This window comes from Schistosoma haematobium, chromosome 3 (assembly GCF_000699445.3).
Source record: "Schistosoma haematobium chromosome 3, whole genome shotgun sequence".
NCBI lineage: Eukaryota > Metazoa > Platyhelminthes > Trematoda > Strigeidida > Schistosomatidae > Schistosoma > Schistosoma haematobium.
Window position 1 is genome coordinate 43,162,662 of NC_067198.1, and position 21,955 is coordinate 43,184,616.

A 21,955-nucleotide genomic window follows, 5' to 3' on the forward strand; every position below is an offset into this window, starting at 1 on the left:
ACCTGGTATGAATCTGCGATAAAAGTTAATTAGGCCTAGAAAACTTCTCAGTTGTGTTAGAGAACTAGGTACGGGGTATTGTTTGATGGTATCCACTTCTTTTTTTATAGGTTTAATCCCTTCTGGGCTTATTGTGTGACCGAGAAATTCTAATGTTTGAACACCGAAAACACACTTACTTTGATATATGTTTATTCCATGTTCATCCAGTCTTTTCAACACTGCTTGTACATGCTGTTCGTGTGATTGCAAATCGGGGCTGGCAATTAACAAGTCGTCTATATACCCCTGCGCAAATGGCATATCTCGAAGTAGGTTATCTGTGAATCTTTGAAATGTCTGTGCCGCATTTCTCAGGCCGAATGGCATGCGTACAAACTCGAATAAGCCAAAGGGTGTAGTAATAGCTGTCTTGGGAATATCTTCATCAGCCACCGGGATATTGTGATATGCCCTGACTAAGTCAATTTTAGTGAATATGTTCATACCCTGTAAACCGTTGGTGAAATCTTGGATATGAGGTATTGGGTACCTATCTGGTACGGTTTGACGGTTTAGGGCTCTGTAATCCCCACACGGTCGCCAGTCACCTTCATTCTTCTTTGGGACCATATGCAAAGGGGATGCCCATTGACTATCAGAGGGACGGATGATACCCAGTTGTAGCATATAATCAAACTCGGCCCTAGCGATTTTGAGCTTATCTGGTGCTAGTCTCCTGGGTTTTGCAAAAACCGGTGCACCTTCGGTTTTGATAGTGTGACTTACTTTTAGTTTGTCTTTAGAAGGCTGTGGGTTTGGTTTAGTTAAGTTTGGAAATTCCGCGAGTATATCTTGGAATTTCGCTGTTGTTACTGGGGGAGTTTGAATCAAGTTAAGAGAGTTGATGTGACTTTCTTTGCCTTTTGTGTAATACGAAGTTTCTTTTAGTGTTAATCGCCGTTTCTTGGTGTCAACTAGAAATTCGTATCTCTCTAGAAAGTCCATCCCTAGTATTGCCAGATCTAGGTCGGCTACCGTGAAAACCCAAGGGAATTGCCTCCTGAACCCCAAATCTAGGGTTAAAGTTTTCTGCCCAAATGTCGCAATTTTAGTTTTATTCGCAGCTTGAAGTGTAATTGATGATGTTTCTCGACTAATCTTAGTTTTATTTTGAGGGATGATGCTAAGAGCAGCGCCAGTATCCACCAAGAAATTCAAGCCCGAGTTTCTGTCTCTAACATAAAACAAGCGACTGTTTAGGCGCCCCTCCTCAGTCGTCGCGACCTGGGGAGGGGTTACTCGTTTCCCGCTGTCTTAGAATTATGCTTAGGCCAGGCGCATGGTTGCATGCACTTGGTTGAGTTGACACCAAACTTCCAGTGGTACCAACAAAACTGCCCAGATTGTCTGGACATTTGTGACCTGTTTTGTGACTTGGATCGTGGTCGTTGTGGTGACCTGCTCCTGTTTCTATGACCCATTTGCATTCTGGTGACAGCCTCAGTGAGACTCTTAACACTCGCAATGAGTCCTTCTATGACGAGGTCTTTTGCTGATTCTACTTTTTGTGTGTGATTTATTGTGCCTGATCCAGTTGGAGGACCTCTTTCCATTATTCTGTCGGCTATACGCGCTAAATGAGATAATGAAGTTTCAGGATCCTGTGCATCCAAACAGTGTTGGACGTAGCATAGGAGAGCTTGTATCCATCCTTGTTTTAGGACTGCTTCACCCACTGTGTTATCACCCACTAAGACTTGGAGGTGACGTAAAAACTGTGACGGCGACCGATCACCTAGTGTTTCACCTTGAAAAAGTCTTTGGATTCTTTGACTGTCTGATAATGATAAACGGTTCATTATCTCTCGTCTTAAGATGGTGTATGGTTGTGGTGATGGTGGACTTAAAATCAAGTCACGGACTTCTTTGGCGACTGAAGGAGGAAGGATAGAACACAAGTCTCTATAGCGAATCCCTTCAGATTTGATATTGTGTCTCGTGAAATAATGCTCTAGTTGAGCAAACCACAACTCAGGATCACTACGATCAAATTCTGGAAGTCGGGATTTCGTAGTCATAACAGTGTCTATCTCCACTGGTGACAAATCCTCCAGATTATGGGTTTCTATTGAGTCTGACATGAAGTATGTGACAAATATAGCAATAAAGTTAGCACAAAAAGTGGTTACTATAACACGAATAACTTAAGATAATACGGAATAAACTAGTTATATACTCAAATTAGTTTACGGATAATCAGGTCTACTTTTACGATTAAGTAAAAAAAAATGTTAATAACAGAAATGAGGTTAAATTTGTGTTCAAAAAGGGCTCACCAATTTCGTGCCTTAAGGTAACCCTCGTGCTATTGATAGAAGAAACCAGAGAAGTGGTGAATATGACTTTATTTCGATCTTCGCGCAGTCACAGTGGAGCGTGGGATTATCTGTTCAGACAAACAAAGGCTCTCAACATTCAAGATAATAGGGAATATAACGCTTATAAAAAATAAGGAAGTGAGTGAATACTTGAACAATGCTGTTTTGGCATAAGCTTGGTTGTTTGGGGTCAACTCTTAACCAACCAACCTGAGCTGTTACAAGCTCATACATTAAGCTAGGTCTAGTACCCTAGTAACAGACATAGTCTAAAGGTGACCCAACCACAGTTTTACATCACTGAATAACAAGAGTGCGTCTAAAAAATTATTGTTTGCCCCAACACACAGGAACAGAATTTCTGAAGACACTCTGAAATCTTACAAAAACAGAACCAATGAGTTGTTTATTGATTACTGATATTCCTATCATATAACCAATGAACAGAACTGCTTATTTTAACATAACTTTAAACCTGGCTAGAGACTTCTCTTACGAGAACTAACACAGGGCATCAAGCATTCTGTTATACTAAAAATGAATCGCGTGTCTTAAATATTTATGGATGTATTATTTCAGTAAAAAGTAATATCTACATAGTGTAGGATAACTAGTCCCTAATGGTAACAAAATATTTTTGTCTGTCAATAAGATCGAAGTGTAAAGAAACAATCTAATTTCAGTCAGTTCATTACAAATATATGTTGGATACTGAATAGCCTTCACTTTCGGTGCAAAATTGAATAATTTTGTCTTGTGCAATGATATGATGCGTTATGCACTTATGTAAAGTTAATGGCAATGAATCTCATAATAAAATGCTCAAGAAATCCACTGTACACAACTGTGACTCTGCAAAAGGATCTATTACAGACGTTGCTCCTTTGGAACATCTTTTTGTAACTAAATTTTCAAAACTGACTATTGATGATGAATATAAGTATAATCTAGCTTATTTAGTCACCGAAAATAATGGAACAACTCCAGTTGTAAAACGCTCTGAGACTGAAAAGCGGCGATCAGTCACACCTAATACAAAACCTCTTAACCGCATCCACGTTGATTCTATTCAACGTAAATCTGAGCCAGTTATTCATACAGACCACAGAGGTTTTCACCGATTATCTAAATACAAAAGACAAAAACCCTTGCGCGGGAACGTTTCGGCCCGTCGCAGTTCCCCTGTCTATGTTAGTAGTCCTGAATCGTATGAACATATGTCATCAGACCATGATGATCGAGGGGAATGCGAGTACGGTTTATTCGCAAAAAGTCTGTCAAAAGTACATGATAATAATAAAAATAACCAAAGTCATTTCCCTGAACACAAGAAAGCTCTTATGCTAAATAATGCTCCTGTAGATCCCACTTCCAAGTTAGATTGTTTTGCCCTTAAATGCCCAGCAAGTTTGAAAACTGTCGCTCCCTTATGTGAATTAAAAAACAATTTAAAAGTCCAAAAGCCAAATCCAAACACAAATAACATTGTGCCACGTCGTGAAACTTTCCGAACAATGGACAAACCATTTCGGCAAACAAACGGTCGTCTGGAATCCATGAAAATAGAAGTAAATGCCCCAGATCCTTCGATGAGGGATGATTTTTGCTCTCATGATGTTGCGTCCAGAGTGAAAGCATTCAAGGCACTCATGAAATCAGAAGAATTAGAAGGAACTGATCAGAATAGTGAAACAAAGTCAATTAGAAAAGTCACAGATGAACGGAAAATATCTGATGTGAGTTTTGTGTTTGGTATTCATCATAATTAAAATCCGAGTTCTCGTTCATACTTACTCCTTCCAATAACTCTAAAGACGACTTTATAATGACTTTATTTATTCCCATTATCCATTTTTGTAAGTAACAGTGTATGATTTATTGAAGGGAAAGAACCCTTCAAAATAACACTGTGTAGTATGTAAATATATGTCAGTGAAGGTCTGTGAAACCATCACTTGGCATAAAACATTTACCACGTGATAAACGGTTATTTTAAACGCGGATTAACGACACCACATACGATGTATGATGTGATTAGGTTTAACAAACTCGGAGTTTGCAGGACAAGAAATAAAAATGATTCATATAAATGAGTCTAGCCTTTTCAGTTTGAAAGACGTGTTGACTTTCTCGTTAGATACGGTCAGTGGGCGCTCCATTAGTAAATTAAGTCGGAAAACTCATGACTGAAGGTAAACAAACTACAAGGTGAGAAACAGATAAGAACCAGCATTGTTGGGAAACTCAGTAGGATTAAACGGAATTAAGTACACCTACTACTCCAACTAACACTCAACAGAGAGCAGCGAAATTCATAAATTTTGTCTCAAAATAGAATGAACCAAATTATTTACAGAGGTGCTAATCCACTAACTATTAGTCAGTCTGCTTGGACATTTATTTTGCAATATACCAAGTTTTGGTGAGTAAACCACTTTGACTCGCTGATTTTCACCTTCTTCGTCCTCCTGGTCTTACTACCTTCTCAGTCAAAATGATACTCACTCGTCTCAAAATCGATGTTGTGTAAAGTTTTCTCGTTTTATGGCAGAAGGAATTTTGAAAAATTAGAAGTCAAGTACCGATTATTTTGTGCTATACTACTTCTTAATCTATGTATTTAATTAGCCGACTGGTTAAATTTTAGGCAAATATTTTGTATGATTTGATGACCAAAGATTAGTGATAGCTGGTCAACATAAACTGAGTTTTTCTCACCCAAATTATAGAGCTTTTGCACACTGTACACGTTCTCATTATTTCTTGCTTGTAGGTCAATTTATTATCCAGTTGAAATGTTTCAGTGTGATTCAACCTTATTCTATTAGTTTATACAAATACAATTAGTCTGGTTAAATAGGACTATAATGCTGAGGTCGGAAACTTTATCAAGTGTATGCATGAATAAATTGTAATTGTTTCACATATTCTGAATAACTTCTTGTAATTTTAAATGCACTACTGTCGTCAAAGATAATGAGGGACTAAAAGTTTTGGTGGGATATTCTGAAGTTGTATGAACTGGAGGAAAAACAATGGTTTATAATCAAACTCCTAAAAAGCTTAATAGACCATACTTTTTGTTCGATACTTTTGTTTCTTTACCTTTTTGTGTTTCTTCGTTTTGGTTTTAACGAGTGGTAGTACCACTGTTTATAACATATTTCTCCATTACCTAGTAATAATAACAGTGACTTTTTCCAATATTATATACCGGATGTTTCTAGCGTAAAACTTTTACTTACTGTTTCTATCTGTCTAATACTTCACTATGCTAGTTAAACTGTAATACCAAATAGTAATGCTGTAAGCAGCCGTAAAAGAATAAATTGAAGAAATCTGGATTTAAAATCATTAAAACTGCATGTGTTCAGAACATATAACTAGTAGCTACAAATACTGTGTTCGCCGAACCATAATGCTAAAATACCCACTTAAATGTTTTTCTGTTTGGTTTACGAGACCTAGTTGGATATTAAAGTCACCTACTACGAGTGCTATGTCTGAGTGTTTAGTTTTTTGGAGAATTTCAGGGAGCCTTTTGTAAAATTCATATTTCACTTCATCCGGGTTTCAGTCTATGGGGGTGTAGGCAGAACCGACGAAAAGGTAACAACGTGTGTCCATAACCTTTCGAGTTCTTACATTTAACTGAACGGCACATAGGCGACTGTTAGCACTGACCCATTCTAAAAGTGCTTGTTCTGCCTACATACTCAGTGCTATGCCTACACTCTCCAGTCCACGAGAATTAGCCGTTGGGCCTTCAGATAAACGTAAGGTATTTCTCGTCGGCTCCCCGCTTTCGCTAGGTGAGGTCGAGTGAATGGTCACACTAGGATTCTGTATACGTGTCTCGGAGACACAGCATATATTAATGGTACGAGATTCATTTATTCAAGAAATCGTTTATTTTCCACTACATGTAAACATGTTATCATACTAATAAGTGGCAATTTTACTTACTATGTTTAATTTTCAATGCTACAGACACCTAGGTGGAGTTTTCCCCTCTGAGCCGGATGGTAAACATTTGTGCTGATGATGTTGTTCAGAAGAACAATGAAAGCTCTGCAGCCAAACCATCCAGCTCAGAGTAAAAACATCCCGTCTAAATCATCCACCTGAGCTACAAATCATCTCCACCATCTCAAAATGCCGCATACAATCTCATTGAGAGCTTGTATGCTATACATGTCGTTGACATAGTAGAACCAAGTGGTATTTATTCATGTACGTCAGTACGTGACCTAGTAGGCTAAAGGTCTACACTGTTTGTCATAATGGTTTGAGACACAGAAGTTTAAAAATGTTTGATATCGAAAAAGCTTGTACAACCAGGATGCAACACTAACATGTGATATCTATTATTCGGGATTTTTACTTCATAGGTCTTGGTTATTATGTCTTAAGCCATATTACTGGAAAAAATAGTTGTTTGAACAATTTGTGATATGAAACGTTCATCAAAAGTACTTTATTCAGAGTCTAGATGATATTTCGAACTTTAATTACGAGTTCAGTCAGTCAGCTAATTATTCATTCAGAATATGAAAACTGAAACAAACACTGATCGGTTCAAGTTATCATGCTACATTCGTTGAGCGAGAGGAAGATATCAAGATAAATACCAGAGTAGTAGGAATGGTCACGGTACTAGTGGTAATTAAAAGCATTAGGCATACAATATTACTTGAGTAAAAATAATTTGTCTGATGAAAAGTACAGGACAATCTTCAAACACAAGATCAAATAGATAACAAGTAAATAGGACTGTGCCATTGCAACCGACTACGTTCTATTTCACCCATCATCTACAGCTGTTGGTTAAGAGAATCACACCGCTGATTAGAGAATGGTCATCGGTTCAACTGTAATTTTACTGCCATTTCAGGAAGTTTGTTGGGCAATGTTTTATTATCAGAAGGGGTTTCGTGGAGATTGTAGTAATTTCAATAGTTGAGGCTATGAGTCAATTGAAACTAGACCACCATGGAAAACCTGGAAGCACTGGACGCCGTTTCGTCCTATTGTGGGACTTCTCAGCAGTGCGCATCCGCGACCCCGTCTCGTGGGACGAAACACTGTCCAGTGCTTCCAGGTCCTCCATGGTGGTGTAGCTTCAATTGACTCATGATCTCAACTATTGCAATATTTTATTGTTACGCTGATGAAACAAAAACTAGGAATTGACAGTTTAATAACACCAAAAGCCGTTAACAGTGATTTAATTCATTCACACTCTATGATCATACACTGAGTAATTATCAGATTAAAATAGTTATATTATAAATGAGTAACTGGAGACGAATATCCTTATAATGTTAGTGAACTCTTACTGATAATTTTCTTCGATAATAATTTTGGTTATCTTCCTTTGTTTTTTCGCACTACTAAAGGTATCATATCAGGAAAATCATATTGGTCTTCGTCGGTCCAAAACGTTTTCTGGTGAACAGATGTCAAGAAGATATCAAGTATGGTTTTGATAACACTTATTATTTTCATGAAATCGTTTTTATCATTTGTCATTTTATTTTATGTCACCTAGAAATGTAACTTTAAAGCTCAATAGGTAGCTAAATCACTAATAAAAATAACACCATATGACAATCGGCAATGGTCATATAATATACCGAATTGACTGTAAGTGAAAATCACTAACCACGGAAATCCTACCAACCATTTTTTATTAAGATCTGTTAGTTGTAGGTACCACATTATTAGTGGTCCTAGGTGATCTCATTATGGAAATATTAGAGGAAAGCTAAAAAGTAGTGTGTTGACTTAAGTTGTACCCGAAATAGATATCCTGTCCTATCTAATTCGGGAGGTTTTTCTGGCTGACATTTTTTCACAATCACCAACATGAATAGAAATGTCAATCTATCCATCGATAAATAACACCAGAATGTATGACCGACGTTCCGTTGTTCAATCACCTCAGTCTAGGTCGTTGTCACTAAGATATGATTCCCTGTAGGCTCGGGATATTTGTACTGGTTAGTCACTAACTAGTAACTGATTTCATGCTCATCTAGTCTCTAGTGCTAATCGAATGCCGTCTGTCAAGTTGCCGTTGGACTAATAGCCTAGGGACTTTACATCATGTTCACTTTGTTTTGATGTTGACCATGTGTTGATGTTTCAAATTGTACACCTGAGTGGTATGGATTGTAATACCTCGGTATGCACCAGTCCCTTTAAGATTGAAGGAACTCATTGCTGACAAAGGCCTTTTGGCATTATCCCTAAGTTTAGTGTATCGTGCCAACAACTTCAATCAATCTAACATCAAAACATGGTGCACATGATGTCGAAAAACTTAGATTACTGACCACATAACTTGGTAGATGGGATTCAAATGGTACCAAAGACTAGCACAATTATGAACTTGCTTAATGCTCAATGACCAATACATTAACTGACAAGTACTTTCTCGTAGTTTGAGACTTGTTAGTAATTCATGTCTTCAAAATAATTATGAGACCGGAATCATTTGTTTGTAGCAGCACCTAACGGTCTTATATTTGATTGCTAAAAAGTTATTTGGGGAGCGATTGTAATGATAGTCTAAGTTTTATGATAATACATCATCCAGGTATTCGATGTTTTAAGACCAATGAACTTATACTAATAGATTACTATCAAGATGAAGAACGAAAATTATTGCTTTCAATCTGCACTAAGTAAATATCAAAAGACTGAATGTTGCGAAACACCTAATTTACAATTTAGTCAACCTTAAAAATGAAAAAAAAACATGTAGCCATGAATATCAGCATCATAGCTGACTCCAGTTCAGACACAATGAATACACGACTTTCGAAAACCCTTTAAAAGCCAAACATAAATCCAAACTTTTTTGTCACGTCAAGTGATTCATTGACAAGTACTGTGAACTCACTATTTGTCTAAAGTAACATATACATTATTAAGTGGATTATTACAAGTAGTTGAAGCAACTCATTTAAATTTTATAGACTATAGAAGTAATTAACACTTTAGGAGTATTTACTTTGTATTAAAATCTCTATTTCATCTATTTGCTAAGATGTATATCAGCTTATTGCTTTGTGCAACATAAGTTACACAAATCAATAAACAATGTTGGGCAATTCATTATCATCAACAACCAATGAACATCAAGGTCAGTAGAATAAACTGTTATTCATATGTTGAGAGTTTCCTATACCTCATTTGCATGTGAAGTTTGTGCTAATAAAGTCATCTAGAAAGACAATGATTAAACCATTGTTCTTAGAGAACACAACGTCATCAAAACCATCCTTTTAAACTACAAATCTTTTCCATGATTATGGTTTGGAAATAAATCTATAACAAGTATATCAGCATTAGACTGTAAGCACACACTTGTTTAGCAAATTTCCATCACTTCTATTTTTAACCATTTAAACATGTAAACGAATAAATATGCTTTTAATCTTCAATTTCATAAGGAAAAAAACAAAGAACTCATTTATTTGTTTCTTTTAAAATAGGATTTTTCATTGAGACGATTGTTTTATGCACATTTATTTATTCCATGGATTGATCACGGTGTAGGTATTCATAAACTGGATGCTTTTAGTTCAAGTATTTCATTTTCATGAGTTTTTCTAATCAACAGCCTTAGTTGTTTTTAACGAAATGTTTGACTCAATGATAAAAGCAATCGCTGCAATACTGTAACTCATTTAATGACATATATTTTTTTAGTTTATTGTTCCGTCGTTTTGTTTAGTAGTAAACCATAATTGCCAGATATATTTTACTGTGGTTTCATTATCCTTGGGATTCTATTTATCGAAGTATATATATAGTGCTTAAACCTTAATTAATAGATCTGAGTAAAATAAAAAGACAACGAAGTTCATTTTCATAAAATGTATGCAAACATTTACTTCACTACTAAAATTAATAAATTTGACTTCTGTAATTAATGATCAAAATATTACCCAAGATTTCAGAGATAACTCTATTATATAGTTTATACCTGAAGTAAGTTAACCAATCCAAAGAGAGCATGTTAGATAAATGTGATCACTGGAGAACTCTAAAATTGCAATTTAGTGCTTACCAGCAAGTCATTTCTGCGATGTAGTAAGAACTGATACTACTCTTTGGACTCGAGCTCGAACCACACACTATCACAGTTGTAAACTTTACCACTGAGCTATCGGGGTTTTGACTGACTTCCTGTAAAACTGCGATACTCATATTGATTAACAGCTGGAAAACTGCCAGTGTCATGCTTACCTAGTCCTTAGTGTTGATCGATCAGTCCCATTAAGGTTACGGAGGAGACTTATTGACAAGTCTTAACTACCGGAAATCTTAGATATAAAGCTTGCTACTAATCGTTATTAATCGACCAACATTGAAATAATATTGCTTGCGATGTTCAACAACTTGGACTACTAACCTCGTTGTAGCATAATCGAAAGAACTTGATTTAGACTCAGGGTTAGATCAACATACCTTTTATTACTCCTAAGTGATCAATATTTGCAAAATATGCATTTCTTTAAGATGACGTAGTGCGCTTAGCTAACAAACATGCAGAATTCTAGGTTTATAACACTTAATAACAATTAAGCCTGAATTATAATCTAACAGCTACCAATGCTTTCATATTTATATATATCGTAATTTGTTGCAGTTAGTACAATGCTACTGCTATTGTGAATCAATGTTTTTCCAGTTAATTATATACTAACTTACATTTGACTTGAAAACACTTTTACAGAAACATTATTTGGTAAGTGAATATTCGTTGAATTGTACATGTATTGCTTATCTCATACAATGTTACACTGTTCACCTGGTGCCATAGTGAATGGTTTTTGCCAGAAAGAAACATTATTTTATTCTACTAATAAGCATTGTTTAAATAATAAACATTTAATTTCTCAGGTTATTTTCTTTACTTACTTGGGTGTTTTGTGAAAAGATATGGATAGATTTAACTACAAATTGACATAAGGTAGGAAAAACTATTAAAAACTAGGAAACATTAGACAAAAGTTACATCCTGGTTTGGTACTCTTTAGTTGTGAACATCAATGAATCCGCGTAGGATCGAGTTTAGAAACTTCAAGGTTTGTGGTTAGATAGTCATAATCAGTATAGAGTTTAACACAGATTTACATTAGCCTAAGGCGCTGTACTAAATGGGGATAATGAGACTAAATAAACAAGGTAAATAACAGTTTAAGTTGAAATAATTGTGCGAGCACTTGTGATGAGATCATTTAAGCATTGACAAAATGGTTCGTGAAGGAGGATAAGAAAGCAAGTATGAAGGAATAATGGGATAGATAAAACACGATACATGTTCCATCGCGGCAGATTATCAGCCATGTCACACAGCGTCTCCAGCCATTGATTAAGATTATCGCCCAAACCACAACACGGTAATCTACGCCAACCAAAATGACTAAGTCCAGTGGTCAGTGATTTCATAAACTATTACTATGTCTTCGTTTTGCTACCCTTAGCTTTCTTCCAGTTAACTTCATCAGATAATAATACATTTAGAGATAGTCTGAGGTTATTCATACGTAACAAATGTCACAATCACCTCAATAGATGGAGATTTAGAGTCCAACCATCACATCGCTTGCATGTCAATCTCGATACGCTCGAACAGTGCTCCAAAAACGGTTGTGACCATCTACATATATTTTCTGCACCTATCGATTATTCAAGCAAGCATGATATCTCTAAGTTAATGAGAATAAATTTCGAAATAAAACAAAATAATTTCCAGGGCTACCTCATTTCAATAACACTTCAGTTGATTTTAATTTGGAACGGAAACTACGTTTTTACATCTTAACAGCCATTAAACCACTTTTAAACTCCCTGAAAATTTATTGACACGAAATAAAGTTACATTAGATGAGACACCTTGATTTAATTAGAAACGATTAGGAGTAAGCAATTTGTTTTTCACTAAGCATATTTCAGTTAGTTGAGATCATGAGTTAATTGAAGCTAGACCACCATGGAAAACTTAAACTGCTGAGAAGTCCCACAATAGGACGAAACGGCCATCCAGTGCTTCCAGGTTTTCCATGGTGGACGAGCCTCAGTTGACTCATGATCACAACTATTGAAATTACTACAATCCCCACAAAACCCCTTCTCATAATAATAATGATATGCTCAGTAGTGACTGATTTCAAGAGGTATATCCTGGAGTTCTAGTGAGAAGAAGTGACCAATGAAGTTCAACCAGGTCTGTTGTGAGATAGTAACTCATTGATGACAATAGTGGATGTGCCGCTCAATTCGGTGGATTAGTTGAAGTTAGACATTAACACCGTTGGATAGCATCAATCTGTTTATTCAGTAAGTATAGTATACATTTTTGATTCGATTTAATGTTCGTTTACTTCAAAAACGTAACAACTTAAGTTAATATACGTTTCAAAAATACAACCTGATATTTTTTCTCTCTCAAGAATATATAATTTGTCATTCCTAGAAAAACCGTATAGATTTTTGAGACATATTCATAGTCATTCTGTGGACTTTTTTGATCTGTCTAAAATAGATGTTATGAAGAAACTAAGACGTGTTTTCAGTTTATTTGTTTGAATAATATGGTGGCATTTGAGCATAGGGTTTATAATAGATAGATAATTTAGTCGATGAAGTATGAATATGAAACGCAACAGGTAATTATAAATTGACCAGTTTCAAGGCAGAGTACATCATTTGGAAATTGTAATATGTGAATTAAGAATTGTTGTTTTTGTTATATGAAATCAAATCAAATCGTTAATGTTGGGGCTGACTAATATGAAGTTACTAGTATAGGGGTTGTGGAGATTATTAAGTTTTTGATTGAGATCATGAACCGATTGATGTTAGACGAAACGGCCGTCCAATGCTTCCAGGTTTTCAATTGTGATGGTCTAACATCAATCGGTTCATGATCTCAATCAAAAACTTAATATGAAGTTGTTAACTTGAATCAGTTTATAAGTGAAATGAAATTGTGTGATAAATCATGATCAGAATAAATATGATCAACATGGGGTGAGAGAGAAAATAATGGAATGAAAATCAGAAATTACGTAATATGTAGAATATTATGAATTAGGTCAGATATAGTAGATAGGGGCGGATGCTGAATAAATTCCTCAAATACGTTATTAAGTGTAATGATGATAATAATGACAATGATAAAGATGATAATGACAATGGTAAAGATAATAATAATAAGTTTGGGACATAAAATGAACATTAATCAAATTACGTCACCATATTATAAGATTGATTATTAACTAGTTGGCCCCAAGGTTGGCCAGAGTAAAAGGAGTGGCTGAACATATTTCTTTTGGATGCAATGCTCTGGCTTTTTGAACCGAATAGCAATTGCTTCAGCCGTCTGTATGATTCTCAATCTGACGGAACTAGGTAGACTATTGCTAACACGATAGATTATTGCAAAAGATTGCTCCATGTTAGCAGCATGTCCCGTCTGAACTAGATGGTCTAAAATGGGGCTGTTAACCGTATTGACCAAACGTTTGCTTAATCACACCGGAAGGTGCTCACGAGCCCGAATGTACAAATGCCTAGGACGTCTGCCAATATAACCTGCTCTACAGGAGCAGTTGAATTGATAGATACAGAAAGACGTGGCTAGTTTAAGCAATTTACCTTTCAACTTCGGAGTGATTTTTGGACGTGTGGAAAACATTAGTTGTAGTTTACCTGCATTAAAAGTCCTTTGAATTGATCTTCTTATCTTCAGTTCTAGCATTGCACTCGGTGCATCGCCTCTGAATTGTAAGCGTATATACAGAGGCTTTTTATTTCCAGTTAGGCATTCTCTATGCTGTCTTTTATTGGCTACGTTTTTATTTATAAATTTCTCCGGATATCCATTTTCTCTGCCACCCCATGTTGACCATATTTATTCTGATCATTTATCACACAATTTCATTTCACTTTTAAACTGATTCAAGTTAACAACTTTATATTAATCAGCCCCAACATTATTGAAAAGAATATTCTTTGTTCATATAAATTGTGTTTTATTATAATGGGAATTTTTCAGCAATTAAAATTTATAATATACAAATACACTTTTAAAGAGGAAGAATGTATTTGTAAAATCTCAGCGAATGAATTTTAAAGTAAATCCAACGTTTCACCTAGCAATCTGGTCCAATCTTTTTCAAGGAAATTATAACGTTGGATTTACTTCAAAATTCATTCGCTAAGATGTTACAAATACATTCTTCCTCTTTATGGTCTCACATTAATTCGGCGCCCAAATAGTGTGAAACTATTCGATCAAATTTAGTCGAAAGTTCTTATTTATTATTCTGCAACCGCATCAAATTATCCATCTTATTTTAAATATCATTTAAAATTACTTGTTTTTTATTGTTTGACCCATTAAAATCTTGAAACGTTAACAGACTTTCTTGTGATCTAATTTACTAACAAGATGAATAGTTGTATTTTCTCACTCATTTCTACTAATAAATGATCATTCTGATTTCAAATGTTTTGTGCTTACACTTTTTAAAGTATTGATACTTGGTTGTTTTTAAGTCTATAAACTGATTTACAACCAGATATTTATGTCAGTGGCAGAAAAGATACAATTCATCGTTAAATATATTACTGTTCATGCCCTACTAGACTAACAGTAACAATGAAATGATGTACGGTGGCGCGATTTCGTGGATTGGTTGAAGTTATACATTAACACCGTTGAGTGCCGGCCAACTCAGTGGTCTAATGGTTAAGCGCTTGCACGCGGGACTGATAGGTCCCAAGTTCGAATCTCGTGGGGAGCGGAATCGTGGATGTGCACTGCTGAGAAGTCCTACAATAGGACAAAACGGTCGTCTAGTGCTTCCAGGTTTTCCATGATGGACTAGCTTCAATTGACTCATGATTTCAACTACTGAAATTATTGAAATCTCTACAAAACCCCTTCTGATGATAGATAAGAGTCACTGAAAATAGTATGAACTTCTAATAATCACTATTCATTAGTACTAAGTGTAATATGTGAAATCAACAAACACAAAAAAATCAGTGCCTAGAGAAATACGTGATTCATTTGTGAAGTATTAATGAAATAATTAGCAAGAACTGATTTGATAGAATGTCTACTGAAACACTTTTTTAAAAGAAAAGTAAAGTAATTATTTGTACGTGCGAAATTGAGAAATTAACATGTCTACATAATCAGACACACCCAAGAAAAATTTATTTCAATTGATTAGAATAACTCTGGTGCTATTTAGAACAACTTTCTGAATTTTATAAAGTTAGCTCATTTTAAATGTCAACAGTTGAGATCATGAGTCACTTGAAGCTAGTCGATCATGTAAAACCTAGAAGAACTAGACGACCATTCCGTCCTATTGTGGGACTCCTCAGCAGTGCCCATGCTCGATTCCGCCCCCACAAGATTCCAACACATGATCTATCAGTCTCGCGCGCGTGCGCTTAACCACTAGACCACTGAGCTGGTCGGCATCCAACAGTGTTAATGTCTAACTTTAACTAATCCACCAAATTGAGCGACACATCCACCATTGTCCTCAGTGAGTTACTATCTCACAACAGACCTGGTTGAACTCCATTAGTCACTGCTTCTCAGTAGAACTCCAGGATATACCTCTTGAAGCCAGTCACTAGTGAGCATATGTTGATTAGTATCAGAAGGGGTTTTTGTGGATGTTATATTAATTTCAATAGCTGTGATCATGAGTCAATTGAAATGTGTCATTAAATTATATTTTTTCTTAAAAGTGGTTTTTAGTTTTATCACGAAACAATACATCATGACAACTAACAATTTACCCTATAAATATTATCAAACATTGTTTTGTTTTATTTTATTGTCTACTGAAATGCTTACATTTTGTTTAATGTCTTAATCAATTTTTTTCGTTGTTATGCTGATAAAAGTTTTTGAAATGGTTTCCTTATTATATGACTGACTAAATAGTTCAGTATACAGTTTTGTCATTTTTTTCCTGGTTTTACATTCATTTGAAGTGATATATTTGACTTTTAAGATTCGATAGGATAACGTTATTTATATCTTCTTCTCAAAGCGGAGACTGATGATCTTGCCAATAAATGATAATGAAAACTTAGCGAATAAATATATTTACGGGGAATCCATCTCTATTATTTCATCAGTTTTTTTTAAATATATTGATATCACTATAGTATACTGAGAAAAAAGCCTGTCAATCTGAAAGCTAGATAATTTATTATTAATTGAGATCAAAAACTGATTGATGTTAGACCACCATTGAAAACATGGACGCACTGGACGGACGTTTCATCCTATTGTGGGACTTCTCATCAATCGATTCATGATCCCAATCAAAACCTGAATAATCTTCACAACCCCTATACTGATAATTTGTTATTAATTTGTAAATTGTTTTCACTATTTGTATTTTTATTCAACAAAAAGAGTACAAGTCTTTGATGAAAGTTGACAACCAATGTTTAACAGTTTAAATTCTTATTAGTTAGCTGACAATTGTATTTCTCAAAATGATTTCTTTGAAGCTAATTCTTTACTGAAATTGATTTATTGCAATATTTTAATAACATTTTATTTGTATTATACCTACAGCGGGATCATATTTTATAGTTTGTAAATAGTTAAGTGTTTGGTAAGTGAGTATAAAAATAGTTATTTATAAAAAACAATAATGGAGTTATGTTAAAGTAAATAGTAAGTTCATAAATAACTTATTTATTAAAATCTTTAGGCATAGAAATACGTTATTTGTTGTCAGTTAAACAAAATCAAAGATTAGCAAATGTTACACAGAAACATAAAACAACCTATTGACAGGAAGAAATGTTCTTTAATGTATGTGAATCATTGCTTTATCTATATGAGAATAAACTCTGTTATTAACCATACAACAGTAAAACATTGTCAGTGTTGGGGTTGTGGATATTATTCAGGTTTTGATTGAGATCATGAACCGATTGATGTTAGACCGCCGTTGGAAACCTTGAAGCACTGGATGGCCGTTTCGGTTATATTGTGGGACTCTTCAGCAGTGTGCATCCAGTGGAGCTAATCCGTGTCGGGTAGAGACAGGTATCTACCTCAGTACAATGGAAGATGGTCGCACAATTTCGTGGATTGGTTGATGTTAGACATTAACACGATTGGATGCCGGCTCAGTGGTCCATCAGCTTAAGTGTTCATGCGCGAGACTTAAGACCCTGGGTTCGGAACCCGCGAGCGGGATCGTACATGCGCACTGCTGAGGAGTCCCACATTCGGACGAAATGGCCTTCCAGTGCTTCCAAGTTTTCAATAGTGGTCTAACATCAATCGGTTCATGATCTCAAGTAAAACATTGTTTTACCGTATTGGCATCCAAATAAATGGATTTATGTTCATTGTAGAGGAATAACATACATTCATTCATTATTTTATAAGGTGTGTAATAGTAACATTTAAATCAATGAACTCCTTATAAACATTTTTCAGCATTCTCAATTACTTCATTTTTATTTATGTAACTCAATATACTAACAATTAGAATATGTCTGTCTACAGGAGATTTAATTTACAAGTTGCATTTGTTAGAGAATAATCATAGTTTAGATATTATTAAAAATCAAATAGAACTGAACGATTTGATTTGTCCAAGTTTTTGATAGAGTTTTATTCTTTGAGTTGGATAGTTTACTTCTACCTAAAGTTTGTGCTGATGATGTTGATCAGAAGAACGATGAAAACTTCACGACTAAACCATCCAGAGCAGAGAATAAAACTCCATCAAAATTATTCACCTGAGCTACAAAACTTCTACATCATCTGAAGATTTGTCCAAGTATTAGACTGTTTGTTTATCGATTTGTGCTCATAACGTAACCAATGATCAAATGTATGATATTCAAATTGTTTAGCGAACTCTTAATTGAAAGTATAAATTACATTAAGAAGTATTCATTCATATCTTAACGTTTCTTTTAAAATTATAATTATTTATAATGATAATGCCTAATTAATATATAATGTTATCGTTTTATGAATTTTTTTTTTGTTTTCTAAAATATTCACTCATATTAGCAATATATGGATTTATGCTTTGATTGTGGAAAACGTATTTATCCTGTAGATCGTATATCTACCGGTGAACGAGTTTATCATAAGGCATGTTTTCGTTGTGCAACATGTCAAAGAACATTATTGTAAGTTTTGTTTTAATTTTCTTTTTTTTAGAGAAAAAAATATTGTTACTTAGTCAGTTTCTTATAATTTGTGGTTTGATCAATTTTTTGTTTTCTGTGGTTAACGTTTTTTAGCGAGTTAGTTTTCTATGGAATGGGGTCCTAACCCCATGCCTAACCTTCCTCCTTTATCCGGGCTTAGGATCGGCAGTAGCCCCAGAGGAGCTTCAGGTGGAGTTTCCTATAATTTGTGCATAACTAATTTTTTTTTTAGTAAACGGAATACACCCATTAAGATATTAAGTAAGAAAGTTAGATCAGTGAAGAGTTCTCTTTTCCGCGAAAAGAAAGATGAATTCGCTGAAAAGAGAACTCTTCAGTGAACTAATCTTTCTTACATAACTAATTATCAAATAGAATACCGTTATTTTTTTAAGTAAGAATAGAGCACATTGTGTAAACATTTTTCAGAGACAGAAATATATGTATTTCAATATTAAATCATTTAATAATTTTGAAAAAAATTATCATTTAACCTATCATTTATAGAAAATCAGTTTAACTTTTTGATTTTCTTGGACCTCCAGCCGTTAATTAAAACATGTAGACAGTAAATATGTGAAATTCGACATAGTTTCAGATGTAGAAATATATTTATTGAAAAAAAGTAGTCACGTTTTAATAGGCTCCAGAACATGGGGTACGTATTGACACTCGTTAATAATGAAACTTCTTGACTTAATGGCAGCATTCAATTGCGAGAACTTAAAGGTTTCGTGGTAATGTTTGTCATTAAAATGTATGACGGAGAAACTTTTTACAGCTGTGAAACATAGCTTTTAAGAAGTAGAAAGAATTATAGATTACTAGCATTTAATCATGCGCTTTTTGGAGCGTTGGTCATGTATGTTGGAATTACCAAGTTACTGATGTTGAGATTAGGTATTTGGTAATACGCAACGATGACAAATCGGTTTGTGAAACTGTGAATTGCCATTAAGTGAAGCGGTTAGAATATGTGCTACGTCTGTATAATCACGGACTACCTCAATGTACAGCCTTGGCTGGAGTGGGAGAAGGTCGTGAGAAAGATAGGAGTAGTAAAACAATGACATAGCATTGGCCCGTGATTTTATTGAATGCTGGTCAGAGCTATGTTAGTAAGTGTTGACTACCTAACCACAGTTCTAATGGTTATCGTGATCAATAGATGGATACTTTTAGCGATATGTTTCAGAATTGGTCGCAATGATGCGGACGGACCCACTCTTAATCTATTCCTAAATTTTGAGTTTTACACTTTTTTCGTACTTTTTCCACTAATTATTCTCTCTTTCCTAATTATATTCCCTAACCCTAATCAACTTTTGCTGTTACAAACACTATTGCTTCTTAATTATTCATCTTGATGTTTTCATCGCATTGTGTTAAAACGGTGTGGACCGTTTTGCGATACAAACACTTATGCTAAGTTCTACATTAATTATGATAAAATTGATGACTGAATGAAACTAAGACCCCTGAAATTTATCTTTTAAACTATAGTAAACCTACTAAATGAAATGTCTTCAAACGCCATCGCGTTATCCACTTAGCTGCTGAGTTCTGAGTTCGAGTCCCAGAGTGAACATCAACTCTGATAGGCAGGTACATCCAGCTGACGAGTCCCAAACAGGACGAAACGCGCGTCCTGGATTCCACTGCTAGCCACTATCCATCTCTGCTTATAAATCAATTTCAGTTTATTCATTACATTGGTTGAAAAAGTTAAACATTCATCATTCATTTAGGTTAATGTAACACATATTTTTATTAATGAAAAAACAATGAATGAATGGAATATAGATTTCTCACTTCTCGTTATTGTAGTTTCTTATTAAACAGCATCATAAATGTCACCATCTCAGTTAATAGTTTACTTGATTAATCGTTTTATATAATTACTTAGTTACAATAGTCTTATAATATAAGAGGAGAAAATAATTTGAATTTCTTGTGAATTAAATTAAAAAAATTTTTTCGTGAGTCAAATGATATATTGAAATGAAACTTGTTTATGAAGTTGTTTTCATGTAACTATGATAAACAAAAGCTATTATGATATAATACATATTGGAGAAATTTATTATCTTTAGAATGAGGGATTGTGGAGATTGTAGTCATTTTAATAGTTAAATTCATCAGTTGATCTAAACTAGAACACCATCGAAAACCTGGAAGCACTGGACGATTATTTCATCCTAGTGTGGGACTCAGCAGTGTGCATCCAGGATTCCACATGCGAGGCTCGAACCCAGGACCTTTGATCTCCTTCGCGGACGCTTAACCTCCAGATCACTGAGCCATCACCTCATGGTGGTAATGTCTAACTTCAATTGATCCATGATCTTGCATGACTAGTGGAGTCTAATGTGTGTAGGGTAGAGGCAGGTATCTACCTCAGGCAATTGATGAATGGTTGCTCAAGATCATGGATCGATTGAAGTTAGACATCCACATCGTGATCTAGAGGTCCAGTGTTCGCGACGGAGACAAGAGGTCGTGGGTTTGAGTCGCGCACGCGGGACCCTGGATTCACACTGCTAAGGAGTCCTACATTAGGACAAAACAGTCGTTCACTGCTTCCAAGCTTCCCATGATGTTCTAGCTTGATCGACTCATGAATCCAACTATTAGAATTCATTATCACTGATTGTAATTATCGGTAAAAACACTAGAAATAATGTAAGCTGTAAAACGCAATTACTGTTTGAACACTATTGACTAGGTTTGAGATATAATTTTTCACAGAGCGATTAAAGTGAAAATTGTGAACTGAATTTTAATTTAGTGATTTATTGTCATATACTTATTTACCATTATTAGAATTGATTATTAGTAACCGTCTATTGGAGCAACGCATATAAGCAAACAATACGATCAGAGGCGATAAACAGTGAATGAAATTTCTTCTCATACCTCAGATCCGTTTACGAATATAAACAATCCATTATCTTAACACTCTTTTCTTTATACACCACATGTCTCATATCAAATACCTACTTTAAATATTGTTAACATGATTGGATGACCTATTTAGTATACAGTTAACCTAAGAACTATTTATGTTCGATAATTTTGTTGTTTGACTATGTTCCTTTGAAAAGCTTGAACCAGATTGTCGAGTGAAATGTTAGATTTCCTTCAAATTCATTCTCTCATATTTTACTCATACATCCTTCCTCTTTAAAGCAAACAATACTGTTTCCATCATCAAGTTTAACTCTGATAGAAGTAATATTTAGGTATACATATGAAAAATATTAGGTCAGTTTATGAGTTAGTAGTAACATTGAGATTCATTGCATAACTAATTACATAATATAATAATTAAAGATTGTGAATTGGTAGTA

General features: G+C 34.8%; 1 protein-coding gene across 3 annotated transcripts in view; it reads left to right on the plus strand.

The window, feature by feature from the left end:
• Positions 1 to 3,093: 3,093 nt before the first annotated feature.
• The window catches only part of LIMA1_2 (LIM domain and actin-binding protein 1), a gene marked incomplete at its 5' end in the record, with an annotated part of 60,210 nt that continues 41,348 nt past the window's right edge, over positions 3,094 to 21,955 (plus strand). The window contains 3 exons of one of the 3 annotated variants that reach the window (XM_051213924.1): positions 3,094 to 4,096; positions 7,760 to 7,837; positions 9,863 to 10,091. In XM_051213924.1, coding sequence (XP_051069941.1) covers positions 3,137 to 4,096; positions 7,760 to 7,837; positions 9,863 to 9,973 — 1,149 coding nt within the window. In that variant the 3' untranslated portion in view covers positions 9,974 to 10,091. Of the gene's footprint in view, positions 4,097 to 7,759; positions 7,838 to 9,414; positions 9,754 to 9,862; positions 10,092 to 18,462; positions 18,585 to 21,955 lie in introns of those variants that run through there. The other 2 variants (XM_051213923.1, XM_012944264.2) reach the window with 2 other exon arrangements.